This window comes from Heptranchias perlo, chromosome 25 (assembly GCF_035084215.1).
Source record: "Heptranchias perlo isolate sHepPer1 chromosome 25, sHepPer1.hap1, whole genome shotgun sequence".
Classification (NCBI taxonomy): domain Eukaryota; kingdom Metazoa; phylum Chordata; class Chondrichthyes; order Hexanchiformes; family Hexanchidae; genus Heptranchias; species Heptranchias perlo.
Window position 1 is genome coordinate 12,818,981 of NC_090349.1, and position 16,760 is coordinate 12,835,740.

The 16,760-nt window shown below is 52.9% G+C and overlaps 1 protein-coding gene across 2 annotated transcripts in view; it reads right to left on the reverse strand.

Annotated features, from left to right (window-relative positions):
• The window catches only part of LOC137342031 (RNA-binding protein Musashi homolog 1-like), a 181,202-nt gene that overhangs the window by 25,046 nt on the left and 139,396 nt on the right, over positions 1 to 16,760 (reverse strand). For both annotated transcript variants that reach the window (XM_068005639.1, XM_068005638.1), the window contains 4 exons: positions 7,279 to 7,361; positions 6,137 to 6,254; positions 2,879 to 2,959; positions 2,590 to 2,709 (listed from right to left, as the gene is read on the reverse strand). In XM_068005639.1, coding sequence (XP_067861740.1) covers positions 2,590 to 2,709; positions 2,879 to 2,959; positions 6,137 to 6,254; positions 7,279 to 7,361 — 402 coding nt within the window. The remainder of the gene's footprint in view (positions 1 to 2,589; positions 2,710 to 2,878; positions 2,960 to 6,136; positions 6,255 to 7,278; positions 7,362 to 16,760) is intronic.

Consider the following 16,760-nt stretch of genomic DNA (forward strand, 5'->3'; position numbering starts at 1 on the left):
GTGCCAGTCACTCCAGACTGTGCCCACACTGCCACCCAGTGGTGAGGAGTGCCAGTCACTCCAGACTGTGCCCACACTGCCACCCAGTGGTGAGGAGTGCCAGTCACTCCAGACTGTGCCCACACTGCCACCCAGTGGTGAGGAGTGCCAGTCACTCCAGACTGTGCCCACACTGCCACCCAGTGGTGTGGAGTGCCAGTCACTCCAGACTGTGCCCACACTGCCACCCAGTGGTGAGGAGTGCCAGTCACTCCAGACTGTGCCCACACTGCCACCCAGTGGCGAGGAGTGCCAGTCACTCCGGACTGTGCCCACACTGCCACCCAGTGGTGAGGAGTGCCAGTCACTCCGGACTGTGCCCACACTGCCACCCAGTGGTGTGGAGTGCCAGTCACTCCGGACTGTGCCCACACTGCCACCCAGTGGTGTGGAGTGCCAGTCACTCCAGACTGTGCCCACACTGCCACCCAGTGGTGAGGAGTGCCAGTCACTCCAGACTGTGCCCACACTGCCACCCAGTGGTGTGGAGTGCCAGTCACTCCGCAGACTGTGCCCACACTGCCACCCAGTGGTGTGGAGTGCCAGTCACTCCGCAGACTGTGCCCACACTGCCACCCAGTGGTGAGGAGTGCCAGTCAATCCGCAGACTGTGCCCACACTGCCACCCAGTGGTGAGGAGTGCCAGTCACTCCTCACTGTGCCCACACTGCCACCCTGTGGTGTGGAGTGCCAGTCACTCCAGACTATGCCCACACTGCCACCCAGTGGTGAGGAGTGCCAGTCACTCCAGACTATGCCCACACTGCCACCCAGTGGTGTGGAGTACCAGTCACTCCTCACTGTGCCCACACTGCCACCCTGTGGTGTGGAGTGCCAGTCACTCCAGACTATGCCCATACTGCCACCCAGTGGTGTAGAGTGCCAGTCACTCCGCAGACTGTGCCCACACTGCCACCCAGTGGTGTAGAGTGCCAGTCACTCCGCAGACTGTGCCCACACTGCCGCACAATGGACATCCATTCACATTACTGCCACCTGACCAAAGATACTCAAGTTTTCAATACACAATACTCAGCGATTTTAGAAAAGCAGGAAAACAATCTGAGCTTCAGACCGTCTCGCCAGTGATTCTCCCCATCACCCACCCCAAACCCTCTTTGGTCAATAGGCAAAGCTTCAATTACAAACTGGTGCGATGATACGGGGAGGTGGGTGAAAAACAAAAAGAAATCTCTTCATTAAATTTGTCCCGATAGACAACAGAAGCAGGCAGCCAATTAAGAGTGAGGGGAAATATTTTGAATATTTATATATATAAAAAAAACCAGGCTGGGGTGGGGTGAGGTCAGGATAATGACGAGGGCCTTGGAATACTTTGGACAAACAGCTTTAACATGAGCCTCGAGCACCAAACATTCCCCCAGCACATGGCACCTCACAGGATCTGGTCTCCCACTGACTTTCAATGGGATCTGTTCTCAAGCCCCCCCCCCCGCCCCCCCCCCCCAACCAGAGAGCTGGTCTCCAAACCAGAGGGCGGCACAATTTGGGAGGCCAAGCCCTGGTCAGCACCAGCCGGCACCCACCCACCCTTTATGGGCGAGGTTCGCCCAGGCCTTTAAACATGTGATTTTATTTCCCTTTCCCTTGTTGTTGGGGGGGGGGGGGGGTTTGTGATGGTGGGGGGAGGGTTGCGATGGTGGGGGGGGTTTGCGATGGTGGGGGGGGGGGGGGTTTGTGATGGGGGGGGGGTTTGTGATGGGGGGGGGTTTGTGATGGGGGGGGGTTTGTGATGGGGGGGGTTTGTGATGGGGGGGCGGGGGTTGTGATGGGGGGGCGGGGGTTGTGATGGGGGGGCGGGGGTTGTGATGGGGGGGCGGGGGTTGTGATGGGGGGGCGGGGGTTGTGATGGGGGGGCGGGGGTTGTGATGGGGGGGCGGGGGTTGTGATGGGGGGGCGGGGGTTGTGATGGGGGGGCGGGGGTTGTGATGGGGGGGCGGGGGTTGTGATGGGGGGGTGTTTGTGATGGGAGGGTGTTTGTGATGGGGGGGGGGTTGTGATGGGGGGGGGGGGTTGTGATGGGGGGGGGTTGTGATGGGGGGGCGGGGGTTGTGATGGGGGGGTGTTTGTGATGGGGGGGGGTTGTGATGGGGGGGCGGGGGTTGTGATGGGGGGGTGTTTGTGATGGGGGGGTGTTTGTGATGGGGGGGGGTTGTGATGGGGGGGGGTTGTGATGGGGGGGTTGTGATGGGGGGGGGTTGTGATGGGGGGGGTTGTGATGGGGGGGGTTGTGATGGGGGGGGGTTGTGATGGGGGGGGGTTGTGATGGGGGGGGGTTGTGATGGGGGGGCGGGGGTTGTGATGGGGGGGTGTTTGTGATGGGGGGGTGTTTGTAATGGGGGTGTTTGTAATGGGGGGGGTTTGTAATGGGGGGTTTGTAATGGGGGGTTTGTAATGGGGGGGGTTTGTAATGGGGGGGGGTTTGTAATGGGGGGGGGTTTGTAATGGGGGGGGGGGTTTGTAATGGGGGGGGTGGAGAAGGATAAAAGAGAAATGTGGCAGGACCAGCCCCACCCTACAGAAACACACCTCCTGTCGGCCAATCCTGGAGCAGCATCGATGGCGGCCACTGTGACGTCTGCACCCCAGACTGACCGGCCCTCCCAGCGGAAGAGGGAAGTGTGGTGGCTGGAGGCAGCAGTAAGGGACCTAGAAGGGGGAATAAAAAGGAGGGGGGTGAGGGGAACAAAATAAGACAGAAGTTAGAACGAAGCCTCGAAAATGGGGGGAGTTTTCTGTAATTAGATGATGAAGTGTGGGGGGAGAGGTTAACAATGTTAAACCAGGGGGCAAACAGACAAGAGGGAGTCCAACATACCGGGAAACTGGTAGGTGTAACCGGGAGCGAGTCCTGTGTAACCGCGACTTGCGTACGAGGCTGCCTGGAAGCCTGGGTACCCTGCGAGAGAGAGAGAGAGAGAGAGAGAGAGAGAGAATTCAGAACCCGACCAGGACAGCAATTTCTACACGAGCTGCAGAATTCGCCAGACAGCCTGGCCACAGATAACTGCGCGGTCAGGCTGTGATCATGACTGGACCGCGGAGGGAGGGGCGATGGTGGGCAAGTGACATTCCGATCTCGGCCAATCCTCACACGTACATCACTTTCCGGCAGGGCTCGTCGCATAAGGAGCAGGGACAGGAAGCAGCCGAGGATCGGCAATGGCCATGGAAGAGTCACTGCCTGTTGAGGGAGGAAAGGATGCCCCAGAGCATGGTACATTGGTGAGACCATGCAGACGCTGCGACAACGGATGAACGGACACCGCGCAACAATCGCCAAACAGGAGGGTTCCCTCCCAGTCGGGGAACACTTCAGCAGTCAAGGACATTCAGCCACCGACCTTCGGGTAAGCGTACTCCAAGGCGGCCTTCGAGACACACGACAACGCAAAATCGTCAAGCAGAAATTGATAGCCAAGTTCCGCACCCATGAGGACGGCCTCAACCGGGATCTTGGGTTCATGTCACACTACACGTTACCCCACCAGCGAACAAATGTTATCTGTTTTTAATATAACGGGTCAGTTGCTGTCTTTTCTATGTTTCTACCTCTCTATCTCTGTTTTTTTTTGTTTGTTGTTTTTTTTTGGTGATTTGTATATTCTGTGAGACCTGGCAGGTAACACCTGTCTGTCTGCACACTGATTGCCTTGGCAACGGGCAGTTGAAAAAACTGTCTGTACTCACCAAGCATTGTTCTGTGAATTATAAATGCGATTTCATTTCGAGGATTTCATTTTCACATCGTTCACCTGACGAAGGAGGAAGCCTCCGAAAGCTTGTGAATTTAAAATAAAATTGCTGGACTATAACTTGGTGTTGTAAAATTGTTTACAATTGTCAACCCCAGTCCATCACCGGCATCTCCACATGTTGAGGGAGGGAGGGAGTGAGGGGGAGGGGGGAGGGGAGCAGAAGAGAGGGAAGGAGAGAAGGAGGGGAAGGAGAGAAGGAGGGGAAGGAGAGAAGGAGGGGAAGGAGAGAAAGAGGGGAAGGAGAGAAGGAGGGGAAGGGGATGAGGGAGGGTGAGGAGAGAAGGAGGGGAAGGGGATGAGGGAGGGTGGGGAGAGAAAGGAGAGGGGGAGAGAGGAAGGAGGGGAGAAAGGGAGAGGGGGAGAGAGGGAGAGGGGGAGAGGGGGAGAGAGGGAGAGAGGGAGAGGGAGAGAGGGAGAGGGAGGAGAGGGGGAGAGAACGAGATGGAGAGGGAAGGGAGGGGATGAGAGGAAGGGAGGAAAGAGAGGGAGCGGACGGGGAGAGGGAGCGGACGGGGAGAGGGAGGGGAGGGGGATGAGAGGGGGGATGAGAGGGAGGGAAGGGGGGAGTGGGAGGGGAGGGGACAGTGAGGGGGGAGTGGGAGGGGAGGGGACAGTGAGGGGGGAGATGGAGGGGAGGGGACAGTGAGGGGGGAGATGGAGGGGAGGGGACAGTGAGGGGGGAGATGGAGGGGAGGGGACAGTGAGGGGGGAGATGGAGGGGAGGGGACAGTGAGGGGGGAGATGGAGGGGAGGGGACAGTGAGGGGGGAGATGGAGGGGAGGGGACAGTGAGGGGGGAGATGGAGGGGAGGGGACAGTGAGGGGGGAGATGGAGGGGAGGGGACAGTGAGGGGGGAGATGGAGGGGAGGGGACAGTGAGGGGGGAGATGGAGGGGAGGGGACAGTGAGGGGGGAGATGGAGGGGAGGGGAGATGGAGGGGAGGGGAGGGGAGATGGAGGGGAGGGGAGGAAGGAGGAGGGGAGGGAGGGGATGAGAGGGAGGGGAAGAGGGGCAGAGAGGGAGTGTTAAAAATCCATGAGTAAGGCTAAATGTTTACAGTGACTGAATAACAAATTCCGTTTTCATTACATGGGATTCTGAGATTTCTACTGCGGGGGAGGGCGGTCATATTCCAAGATTCTGTCCCCACAGTGCTGTTAGGAAGGGAGTTCCAGGATTTTGATCCAGCGACAATGAAGGAACGGCAATATATTTCCAAGTCAGGAAGGTGTGAGACTTGGAGGGGAAGTTGCAGCACTCTCCTCAGAATGAGCTTTGTGTTACTGCAACTACCTCGAACTCAGGTGCATTTGCTGAACGGTAGATCAGGCAGAATACTGGCTGATTAAGGAAATTACACATTCTGACAAGTCGCGATGTTTCTCCCGAAGCCAATTACTGTGCAGGGATGTTTATTTACTGTCGGCTGAATCAGATGACCCCAGACCTGGTTTCAATTTAAACTCCAAAGTGTTGATGCTGGGTTCAGTTCCCAGTCACACAGATTAAAACAGTGTTCAACACACAGTGTACAGGGCGCTTTACTCTGGATCTAATCCACGGTGTCCCTGATCTGGGACTGCTTGATGCCAATGCACGGTGCCCAAAGGATTCCTTCTCCTGGTGTTGATGCTCATTGTGTTGATGGGCGAGTTTTGCAACAAAAATAAGATCGGTCCAGAGTGAGGCAGCTTCAGGAGCTCAAAACAAGAACTGGGGACTTCCAGACTTTACAAAAACTTCCCTTCGTCAAGTTAGTCAGAGGCAAGGGTGAGAGAGACAGAGGGAGTGGGTAGTAAGGCAGAAAGGGCCAGGGAGGAAATGAGAAGGGGGTTAGGCACAGAGAAAAAGGTTGATAAAGCCAGCGGGTGTGAGAGACCTGGAGGAGGAAGAGATGGAGTGAATGTTAGAAGGGGAGATGGAGTGAATGTTAGAAGGGGAGAGGGAGTGGGAGAGCCTGGGAGGGAGAGAAGGAACAGGTGAGAGAGACAGAGGGAGGGAGGGAGTGAGAGAAGGAGTGAACGCCAGGGGGGCGGAGGGAGTGAGAGAAGGAGTGAACGCCAGGGGGGCGGAGGGAGTGAGAGAAGGAAAGAGGTGAGAGAGATAGAGGGTGAGAGAGACAGAAGGCGAGAGAGATAGAGACAGAGGGAGGGATGGAGAGAAGGAGTGAACGCCAGGGGGGCAGAAGGAGTGAACGCCAAGGGGGCAGAGGGAGTGAGGGAAGGAAGAGGTGAGAGAGACAGAGGGACAAGTGTCAGGACCGGGATACTCAGTTAAATGCCACAATCCAGCGTGTGATTCACGTGAGCCACTCTTACCCAGCATGCCTATCCCCAGCATGAAGGCGTCCATCCCATAAGGCATCACTCGAGAGCGCCCCCTGGCAGTTCCAGTTGGTGACATCACTTCCTTGGGCTGTGCTTTCTTACACTCCACCTGTTCCAAGTCACACAGATCAGTCAGCCCTTTCCTGATAGTGACCCGACGACACCATCCATCGCACACACACAAAACAGGAAACCATGGCGAGAAATGGAGCTCGCTTAAAGGGGGCCACGGCACAGAGATCGGGATCAGAAACGGGAACAGTGACTTCCCGAGGGATTAGTGGCTAAACTGCAGCCCTTGGTGTGGTGCTGACCCACGCAGATCAGGACGGTCCAGTATATCGGTGTTGGGTCAACTTCCCAGCCCATTGGGCAGTGGCGGAAGGGGGCGGATTAGAGCTGGACTCGGCTCCCCTGGGTTAGGAGCGGGAGAAAAATTAGCCAGAGTTCTCAGCCCTGATCGCTGTCTAGCAAACCATGCTGGACAGAGCATGGGTCAGTATCGAGAGAGGGTAACTCGGACTCCAATGTCATGCCTCTCCCGCAAGCACTTACTGTTCAAGTTAAGAGACTTCAACAATAACTTGGATTTATATAGCGCCTTTAATGGAGCAAATCACCCAAGGCACTTCACAGAAGCGTAACCAGACATAAAGTGGCATCGAGCCAAAGAAGGAAACATTAGGTCAGGAAATTAGTGACTTCCTAAACTGACTGACAATCCTCCAACTTTTTTAGCATTTTGTTTTTAAAGCAAAACGAGCTGGAGGCCAGTAGGAAAGTTTGTGTTATACAGTTTTATTCAAGGGTTATTCATTTGGAAAAGTGCTCCAGTTTGCCTCAGAATCAGAGGTGAATAAAAGTCACACAGCCCCGCCCTCCCGCCCGCACTGCCCCGCCCTCCCGCGCAGCCCCGCCCGCGCTGCGACCGCCCTCCCGCCTGCGCAGCCCCGCCCTCCCGCCCGCGCTGCGACCGCCCTCCCGCCCGCGCAGCCCCGCCCTCCCGCGCGCACTGCCCCGCCCTCCCGCGCGCACCGCCCCGCCCTCCCGCGCGCACCGCCCCGCCCTCCCGCGCGCACCGCGTGTGACCCCGACACATACACGGACTACGCACACACACATCCCTCACTCACCATTTTGTTGTTGATTTCGTGGAAGTGAATCTCACACACCTTCTCCACAATATCCTCACTCTCAAAGGTCACAAACCCGAACCCTGAAACAAGAGTCAGACATGAAGGGGCTTTAAAAAAACAGATGAAACCCCACAGTGCGCCCTCTCGCCAGTGACCCGTCAGCCAGCTCCAACACTCAAAATACTTACCCCAATATTTCCCAGAGGGAACTGGAACTCGAAGGTTACAGTTTTAAAAAAATTAAAATGGCATTGCATTCTCCACCTCACTCCTCTGGTGTCTTCCCCAGGTGGCCAGTATTTATGTGTGATTTTTGATGCAGGCATTTTGTCTTTTGTTGGGGATTATTTTATATATTAGATATTTGGGCTCGGTCTGGACAAGAGACAGAAAGGTGCTCGGTTTGTGCTGAGTTAGCTGCTCTCATCTGCAGGAACACCATCGACTAGGCTTGTATTCCCTCGAGTATAGATGATTAAGAGGTGATCTAATTGAGGTGTTTAAGATGATTAAGGATTTGATAGGGTCGATAGAGAGAAACTATTTCCTCTAGTGGGAGAGTCCAGAACAAGGGGGGCATAATCTTAAAATTAGAGCTAGGCTGTTCAGGGGTGAAGTCAGGAAGCACTTCTTTACACAGGGTAGTGGGAATCTGGAACTCCCTCCCCCAAAAAGCTGTTAAGGCTGGGGGGTCAATTGAAAATTTCAGAACTGAGATTGATAGATTTTTGTTAGGCAAGGGTATTAAGGGTTAAGGAATCAAGGTGGGTGGATGGAGTTAAGATACAGATCAGCCGTGATCTAACTGAATGGCGGAACAGGCTCGAGGGGCTGAATGTCCCGTGTTCCTAGGCCACGTGAAAAAGGCGTGTCTGTGTGTGTGTGTGTGTGAGAGTGTGTGTGAGAGTGTGTGTCTGTGTGTGTGTGTGAGAGTGTGTGTGTGTGTGTGTCTGTGAGTGTGTGTGTGTGTGTCTGTGAGTGTGTGTGTGTGTGTCTGTGAGTGTGTGTGTCTGTGAGTGTGAGTGTGTGTGAGAGTGTGTGTGAGAGTGTGTGTGTGAGAGTGTGTGTCTGTGAGTGTGTGTCTGTGAGTGTGTGTGTGTGTCTGTGAGTGTGTGTGTGTGTGTGTCTGTGTCTGTGTGTCTGTGAGTGTGTGTGTCTGTGAGTGTGTCTGTGTGTCTGTGAGTGTGTGTGTGTCTGTGAGTGTGTGTGTGTCTGTGTGTGTCTGTGAGTGTGTGTGTCTGTGAGTGTGTGAGAGTGTGTGTGTGTGAGAGTGTGTGTGTGTGAGAGTGTGTGTGTGTGTGTCTGTGAGTGTGTGTGTGTCTGAGTGTGTGTGTGTGTGTCTGTGAGTGTGTGTGTCTGTGAGTGTGTGAGAGTGTGTGTGTGTGAGAGTGTGTGTGTGTGTGTGTGTGTGTGTGTGTGTGTGTGTCTGTGAGTGTGTGTGTCTGTGAGTGTGTGTGTCTGTGAGTGTGTGAGAGTGTGTGTGTGTGAGAGTGTGTGTGTGTGAGAGTGTGTCTGTGTGTGTGTGAGAGTGTGTGTGTCTGTCTGTGTGAGTGTGAGTGTGTCTGTGTGTGTGAGTGTGTGTGTCTGTGAGTGTGTGTGTCTGTGAGTGTGTGTCTGTGAGTGTGTGTCTGTGAGTGTGTGTGTGTCTGTGAGTGTGTGTGTGTGTCTGTGAGTGTGTGTGTGTGTCTGTGAGTGTGTGTGTGTGTCTGTGAGTGTGTGTGTGTCTGTGAGTGTGTGTGTGTGTGAGTGTGTGTGTGTGTCTGAGTGTGTGTGTGTGTGTGTGTGCGTGTGTCTGTGAGTGTGTGTGTCTGTGAGTGTGTGAGAGTGTGTGAGAGTGTGTGTGTGTGTGTGTGTGTGTGTGTGTGTGTGTGTGTGAGAGAGTGTGTCTGTGTGTGTGTGAGAGTGTGTGTGTCTGTCTGTGTGAGTGTGAGTGTGTCTGTGAGTGTGTGTGTCTGTGAGTGTGTGTGTCTGTGAGTGTGTGTCTGTGAGTGTGTGTCTGTGAGTGTGTGTCTGTGAGTGTGTGTGTGTGTCTGTGAGTGTGTGTGTGTGTCTGTGAGTGTGTGTGTGTGTCTCTGAGTGTGTGTGTGTGTCTCTGAGTGTGTGTGTGTGTCTCTGAGTGTGTGTGTGTGTCTCTGAGTGTGTGTGTGTGTCTGTGAGTGTGTGTGTGTGTCTGTGAGTGTGTGTGTGTCTGAGTGTGTGTGTGTCTGTGAGTGTGTGTGTGTGTCTGTGAGTGTGTGTGTGTCTGTGAGTGTGAGTCTGTGTGAGTGTGTGTCTGTGTGAGTGTGTGTGTGTGTGAGTGTGTGTGTGTGAGTGTGTGTGAGTGTCTGTGTGAGTGTGTGTCTGTGAGTGTGTGTGTGTGTGTGTGTGTGTGTGTGTGTGTGAGTGTGTGTGTCTGTCTGTGTGAGTGTCTGTGTGTCTGTGTGAGTGTGTGTGAGTGTGAGATTCTGCAAACCCTGGATGGGACAGCAGGGGGCGCGCCGTGACCGTGCAGACTGGTCTCTGTTCCCCTTGCCTTCATTTCAGGTGTTTATCAGGGCTCCTTACTCCCAAACTCAGCTGATGTTACTGCAAACACAAAAAGTTTTTTTTGTGGGGGGGTGTGGTGGAAGATAAGGGGCTGATTTTTTGTGCTCATGGTGATGGATCAGTGTTGGGGAATAGAATACTTTAGAATACTTTCCCCGTTTGTTCTTGGATCAGGTACATAACAGGTTGCAAAACAAAGCTCCTCCCACTCTGCCCCAGCAACAGGGGAGGATTTCCTTTGCCGGCTGCACCCTGGCCTTTTGCGTATCCCCGATTTTCATCACTACACCATTGGCAGCCATGCCTTGAGCTGTCTCGGTCCTGAATTCTCAAATTCCCTCCCTAAACCTGTCCGCCTCTCTCTCCTCCTTTAAAATGCTCCTTAAAACCTACCTCTTTGACCAATCTTCTGGTCACCTGCCCTATTATCTCCCTATGTGGCTCGGTTGTCTGATAATGCTCCTGTGAAGCGCCTTGGGACGTTTTACTACGTTAAAGGCACTATATAAATGCAAGTTATTGTTGCTATTGTTGTTCCACATAACAAAATCATCAACTGGTATTTACATCCTGGGAAAATCTGCCAGGATTCCTGCTGCTGATCGTCATCTAATGGCCTCTGCTGGAAGCGTGCTCGTCTGTGAACCCCGGGTAAGGAACAGGTTGGCCTTAGCTGTGATGCCGCTACTGTCGAATAGCTCGCCAACATCGACTGCCTCGGCTCACGCACTAAGGACGGCCATTTGATCAACACACTGGAGTTAAATCATTGCCTGTGGAACCGTAACCCAGCAAGAGGCACACCACCATAAAAAAAATGAACTACGCAGAGGTGTTGGGACAGGAGGGGACGGGAGAGGACGGGATGGGAGGGTAGGGGGACGGGATGGGAGGGTAGGGGGACGGGATGGGAGGGTAGGGGGACGGGACAGGACAGGAGAGGAGGGGGAGGGAGACGGGAGAGGAGGGGAGGGAGACGGGAGAGGAGGGGAGGGAGACGGGAGAGGAGGGGAGGGAGACGGGAGAGGAGGGGAGGGAGACGGGAGAGGAGGGGAGGGAGACGGGAGAGGAGGGGGACGGGACAGGACAGGACAGGAGGGGGACGGGACGGGAGGGGACGGGGGGAGGGAGACGGGACGGGACGGGGGGAGGGAGACGGGACAGGAGGGGGACGGGACGGGAGGGGAGGGGGACGGGACGGGAGGGGAGGGGAGACTGGACAAAACTATGATCTGGTGATGTGCTTGAGTGCCAAGCATTGCTTCTTCTAAGTCTTTGGTCAGATTCCAAATGGCTTCCGACCGCCTCCACAGACTGAAGACTCAAAATGAACAAAGAAGTTGGATTGAACTGGAGTCTCCAGGAATTGAAGATTAATCTCCTGGACACTGCGGCGAGCAGCCCGGGAGAAAAGTCACAGGGGCATAAAATAAGTGTTCTTTTCATTTTCTTTGAACACTTTTATAAAAATATGAGAGTTGGGGAAGAACGGCTGTGTGACCAGGCGGGGCAGTCGGAGGTAAGGGGTGAAGTGATGAAACCTCCAGTGATACATCCAACTGGTATCCCTACAGAGAAGGGAGGGGTCAATCTCGATGCCCTTCCCACCAAGCCACCCCTCCAGGAGATCCTCACAGACCTCTCGTTCAACCAGTATCACGTGTCCAGGCTCTCCTGGGCTACAACGTCCAGGTTCGCAAACCCTCAGCAGTGAATTCCCAGATACCCTGCTCAGAGCTGAGAGAGGATATGTAATGTCTGCCTTTAGGAGCACTGGGTGCCTCTGGGAGGCTGTGTATAAAATGTCTGCGATGGTGTTTAATTGCAGTGTTCAGACACAGCCCATGGCGTCTGCTGTCGTGCTGTAATCCTACCCGTGCTCTCACACCTGCTCAACCTCCCACCATTAATAATTCAGCCCCAACTCTGTTCACATGAATAATACAAAGTGTTGCAGATTCGACCCCTTTGTCCAAACCATTCCCCTCGTGTTAAACAACGTCCAAGGTTGTTCTACCTGCACCAAACATGCGCCGTCACGCAGGGATCACACAGGGCGTGTAGTAGCCAGGGTCTTGGGGACCGTAATCCTGCACAAGCACTTGGGGTTCCTTGTAACTACCGAACCCCTAGGCACTGGTCTGTCCACCGCCATTGATCTTTGGGGGTTAAAAACTCCCAAGGTGCTGCCCCCTGGTGTTTGGAAGTTCAAGGTTCAATTCTGAGCACCGCACCTCAGGAAGGATAGATTGGCCTTGGAGGGGGTGCAGCAGAGAGTCACTAGAATGATACCAGAGCTAAAAGGGTTAAATTATAAGGACAGGTTGCATAGACTCGGCTTGTATTCTCTTGAGTACAGAAGATTGAGGGGGACCTGATAGAGATGTTTAAAACGTTTAAAGGATTCCATAGGATAAATACAGAGAAACTATTTCCTCTGGTGGGAGAATCCACAAGAGGGCATAATCTTAAAATTAGAGCTAGGCCGTTCAGGAGTGAAATCAGGAATGAAACACTTTTTCATACAAAGGGTAGTGGAAATCTGGAACTCTTCCCCCCCCCCCCAAGAGGCTGGGACAATTGGAGCTTCAAGACTGAATTCTTTATTAGTCAAGGGTATCAAGGGATATGGATCAAATGGGTAAATGGAGTTGAGGTGCAGATCAGCCGTGATTGAACTGAATGGCGGAACAGGTACAAGGGGCTGAATGGCCTACTCCTGTTCTTATGTTCCTTTATGTAGCAGGGCTGTCTCGGACAGTGTCCCCACCCTTTCTATAAAAGGAGGCGTCAGTGATTGTAAAGGCGATGTGCAGCTCCTTTAAGTGGCTGGTCTGTTGGTCCATCCCTCACAATGCACATGTCAGCAGTGGATTACTGGCTCCAATTCTCACCTCTGCTGACACTAATCCGATAATTGTCAGTTTAACATCTCATTATCCATAAAGTGCCAGAGCCCAGGCACCGGGAACCTAACTGTAAACCCTTTAAGCCGTCCGAAAACTGCCCTGCCCGCTCTGAACTGAAGTCAGCAGTTTTGAACTACATTTACACTGTGCTAACACGAGCCGCAGGTCACGCCAGCGCCCGCGCCGTGGGTCACACCGGCTCCCGGACTGTAGCCTGCAAACTCCATGGAAAATTTGCCAGATTCACAAAAGAACCAGAGGCGACATGAGGAAAATCTTTTTTTATGCAGCGAGTGGTTATGATCTGGAATGCGCTGCCTGAAAGGGTGCGGAAAGCAGATTCAATCATGGTTTTCAAAAAGGAATTGGATAAATACTTGAAGGGAAAAAATTTGCAGGGCTACAGGGGAAAGAGCGGGGGAACGGGACTAACTGGATTGCTGTTACAAAGAGCCGGCATGAGCCCAATGGGCCGAATGGCCTCCTTCTGTGCTGTAACCATTCTATGATTCTATTCACATGGACCGGCCACTCGGAACTCCCATTGGTGCTTTAGGCGTCTTTCCTATTTGTTTGATTCCGGATCACGAGAGAATTAAATAATTCATTCATTCATTCTCGGGATGTGGGCATCAATGGCAGGGCCGGCATTTACTGCCCATCCCTAGTTGGTGGGCCTTTTTGAACTGCTGGTAATGGTTTTGATAACAACTGAGCGGCTTGCTAGGCCACCTCAGAGGGCAGTTAAGAGTCAACCATGTTGGCGTGGGACTGGAGTCACCTATGGGCCAGACCGGGGAAGGACGGCAGGTTTCCTTCCCTAAAGGACATGAGTGAACCAGTTGGGTTTTTACACGATCCAACAGCTTCATGGTCACTTTTACCGACACCAGCTTATTATTATTATTATTTCCAGTTAGTTTTTTTAAAAAACTGAATTCAAATTCTCTGTACGCGTGTACTTTCCAGTGGGGCAGGAGTGGAATTGGCCAAGGTCCCCAATGTCCCGTGAACCACCTCCTCCCCCTACCCCTAACTGGAAAGTACATGCCTGCGAACATTAGGCAAGGACAGGATTGGGTCAAACTACTTTCCAACACTCGTGCAAGTAGAGTTTGAAATAATTGGCCAAAGAACCAGCGGGGGGGATGAGGAAATTTTTTTTTTTTAACGCAGCGAGTTGTTATGATCTGGAATGCGCTGCCTGAAAGGGCGGTGGAAGCAGATTCAATAATAACTTTCAAAAGGGAATTGGATAAATACTTGAAGGGGAAAAAATGTGCACGGCTATAGGGAAAGAGCAGGGGAGTGGGACTAAGTGGATAGCTCGACCACAGATACGATGGACCGAATGGCCTCCTTCTGGACTCTACGATTCCAAGGGTACTTAATCGAGGTACCGGAGAGCACCTGCAAACCACACCTCTGCAGGGAGTCAATACCTTCAGATCAGGAGGAGAGAAGACTGTAAAAGTAGCATTGCTGGTGGAAACGAGAACAAGCAGCAGCTCTTCAAAATAATGAGTCTGGAGTATTCACAAGTAATTCTATGCCGAGAAATGATTTAAAGAGGTGGAAAACTCAGAGAGTAGAAGCCTGTATAATCAATGGAAGAACTCCACCATGCATAAAATTCAAATAGATTAGCTGCCTTGTCAGTGTGCCAGCCAGTACAGGCCTAGTACAGTGTGTGGTGTAGCAGTAAGCTCGCAGCTCAGTCACACCCCACATCCTGCTGCGCCGCTCAGACACACACACACACACACAACAAAATGGCACATTGATTTTTTTTTTGGTATTAAAACGCACTCACTCTACAACTGAGAATGTGTCAGCGGAAAGCACAACCCAAACAGGCCAAAGCTCATCCAATGCAACAAACACAGTGCTCTCTCAGGCACTGGAACAGGACTTGTGTATGGATATCAACAGGGAATGAGGAAAAACTGGGAGAAGGTACACAGATAAAGTGAGAGTAAGAGGGGAGGGGGGAATAGGAGAGAGAGGGGGGAATAGGAGGGGGGAATAGGAGAGAGAGGGGGGGAATAGGAGAGGGGGGGAATAGGAGAGAGAGGGGGTAATAGGAGAGAGGGGGAGGGGGAAAGGGATAGAGTGTGGGAAAGGGAGACGGAGAGGAGGAATGCAAGAGGAAAAGGGGGGAAAGGAGAGAGAGGGGGAGAGAATGGGAAAGCGAGAGGGAGCGAGGGGGAAAGCGAGAGGGAGCGAGGGGGAAAGCGAGGGGGAAAGCGAAGAGGGAGCGAGGGGGAAAGCGAGAGGGAGCGAGGGGGAAAGCGAGAGGGAGCGAGGGGGAAAGCGAGAGGGAGCGAGGGGGAAAGCGAGAGGGAGCGAGGGGGAATGGGAGAGCGAGCAAGCGGGGAATGGGAGAGCGAGCAAGCGGGGAATGGGAGAGCGAGCAAGCGGGGAATGGGAGAGCGAGCAAGCGGGGAATGGGAGAGCGAGCAAGCGGGGAATGGGAGAGCGAGCAAGCGGGGAATGGGAGAGCGAGCAAGCGGGGAATGGGAGAGGGGGAGGGGGGAATGGGAGAGGGGGAGGGGGAAGTAGGGGGAAGGAGAGAGTGGAAGGAGAGAGTGATGGGGGGAAAAAGGGAAGGTAGAGGGGAGAAGGGATGGGGGGAAAGGAGAAGGGAGAGGAGGGCAAGGGAGAGGGGGAGTGCTACCACTGAGCCAAGGCTGACTCTTATTTTATAACTTTTATTCCTTCCAACTTTGTGCCATTTGCCCTCTGATGCTTTGCCAATGTCCATTCTTCACATGAGAGTCTTGGCAGGGAGTGTCAGCAGGGTCTTCACCGTTTTTAAAAATTCGTTCATGGGATGTGGGCGTCGCTGGCAAGGCCGGCATTTATTGCCCATCCCTAATTGCCCTTGAGAAGGTGGTGGTGAGCCGCCTTCTTGAACCGCTGCAGTCCGTGTGGTGAAGGTTCTCCCACAGTGCTGTGAGGAAGGGAGTTCCAAGATTTTGACTTAGTGACGATGAAGGAACGGTGATATATTTCCAAGTCGGGATGGTGTGTGACTTGGAGGGGAACGTGCAGGTGCTGTTGTTCCCATGTACCTGCTGCCCTTGTCCTTCTTGGTGATAGAGGTCGCGGGATGAAAACAAAATTACAAAGCGATATTGATAGATTAGGTAAATGGGCAAAACTGTGGCAAATGGAATTCAATGTAGACAAATGTGAGGTCATCCACTTTGGATCAAAAAAGGATAGAACAGGGTACTTTCTAAATGGTAAATAGTTAAAAACAGTGGATGTCCAAAGGGGCCTAGGGGTTCAGGTACATAGATCATTGAAGTGTCATGAACAGGTGCAGAAAATAATCAAGAAGGCGAATGGAATGCTGGCCTTTATATCTAGAGGACTGGAGTACAAGGGGGCAGAAGTTATGCTGCAGCTATACAAAACCCTGGTTAGACCACACCTGGAGTACTGTGAGCAGTTCTGGGCACCGCACCTTCGGAAGGACACATTGGCCTTGGAGGGAGTGCAGCGTAGGTTTACTAGAATGATACCCAGATTTCAAGGGTTAAGTTACGAGGAGAGATTACACAAATTGGGGTTGTATTCTCTAGAGTTTAGAAGGTTAAGGGGTGATCTGATCGAAGTTTATAAGATATTAAGGGGAACAGATAGGGTGGATAGAGAGAAACTATTTCCGCTGGTTGGGGATTCTAGGAGTAGGGAGCAGAGTCTAAAAATTAGAGCCAGACCTTTCAGGAGTGAGATTAGAAAACATTTCTACACACAAAGGGTTGTAGAAGTTTGGAACTCTCTTCCACAAACAGCAATTGATACTAGCTCAATTGCTAAATTTAAATCTGCGATAGATAGCTTTTTGGCAACCAAAGGTATTAAGGGATATGGGCCAAAGGCAGGTATATGGAGTTAGATCACAGATCAGCCATGATCTTATCACATGGCGGAGCAGGCATGAGGGGCTGAATGGCCTACTCCTGTTCCCATGTTCCTACATTCCTATATTTGGGAGGTGCTGTCAAAGAAGTCTTGGCGAGTTGCTGCAATGCA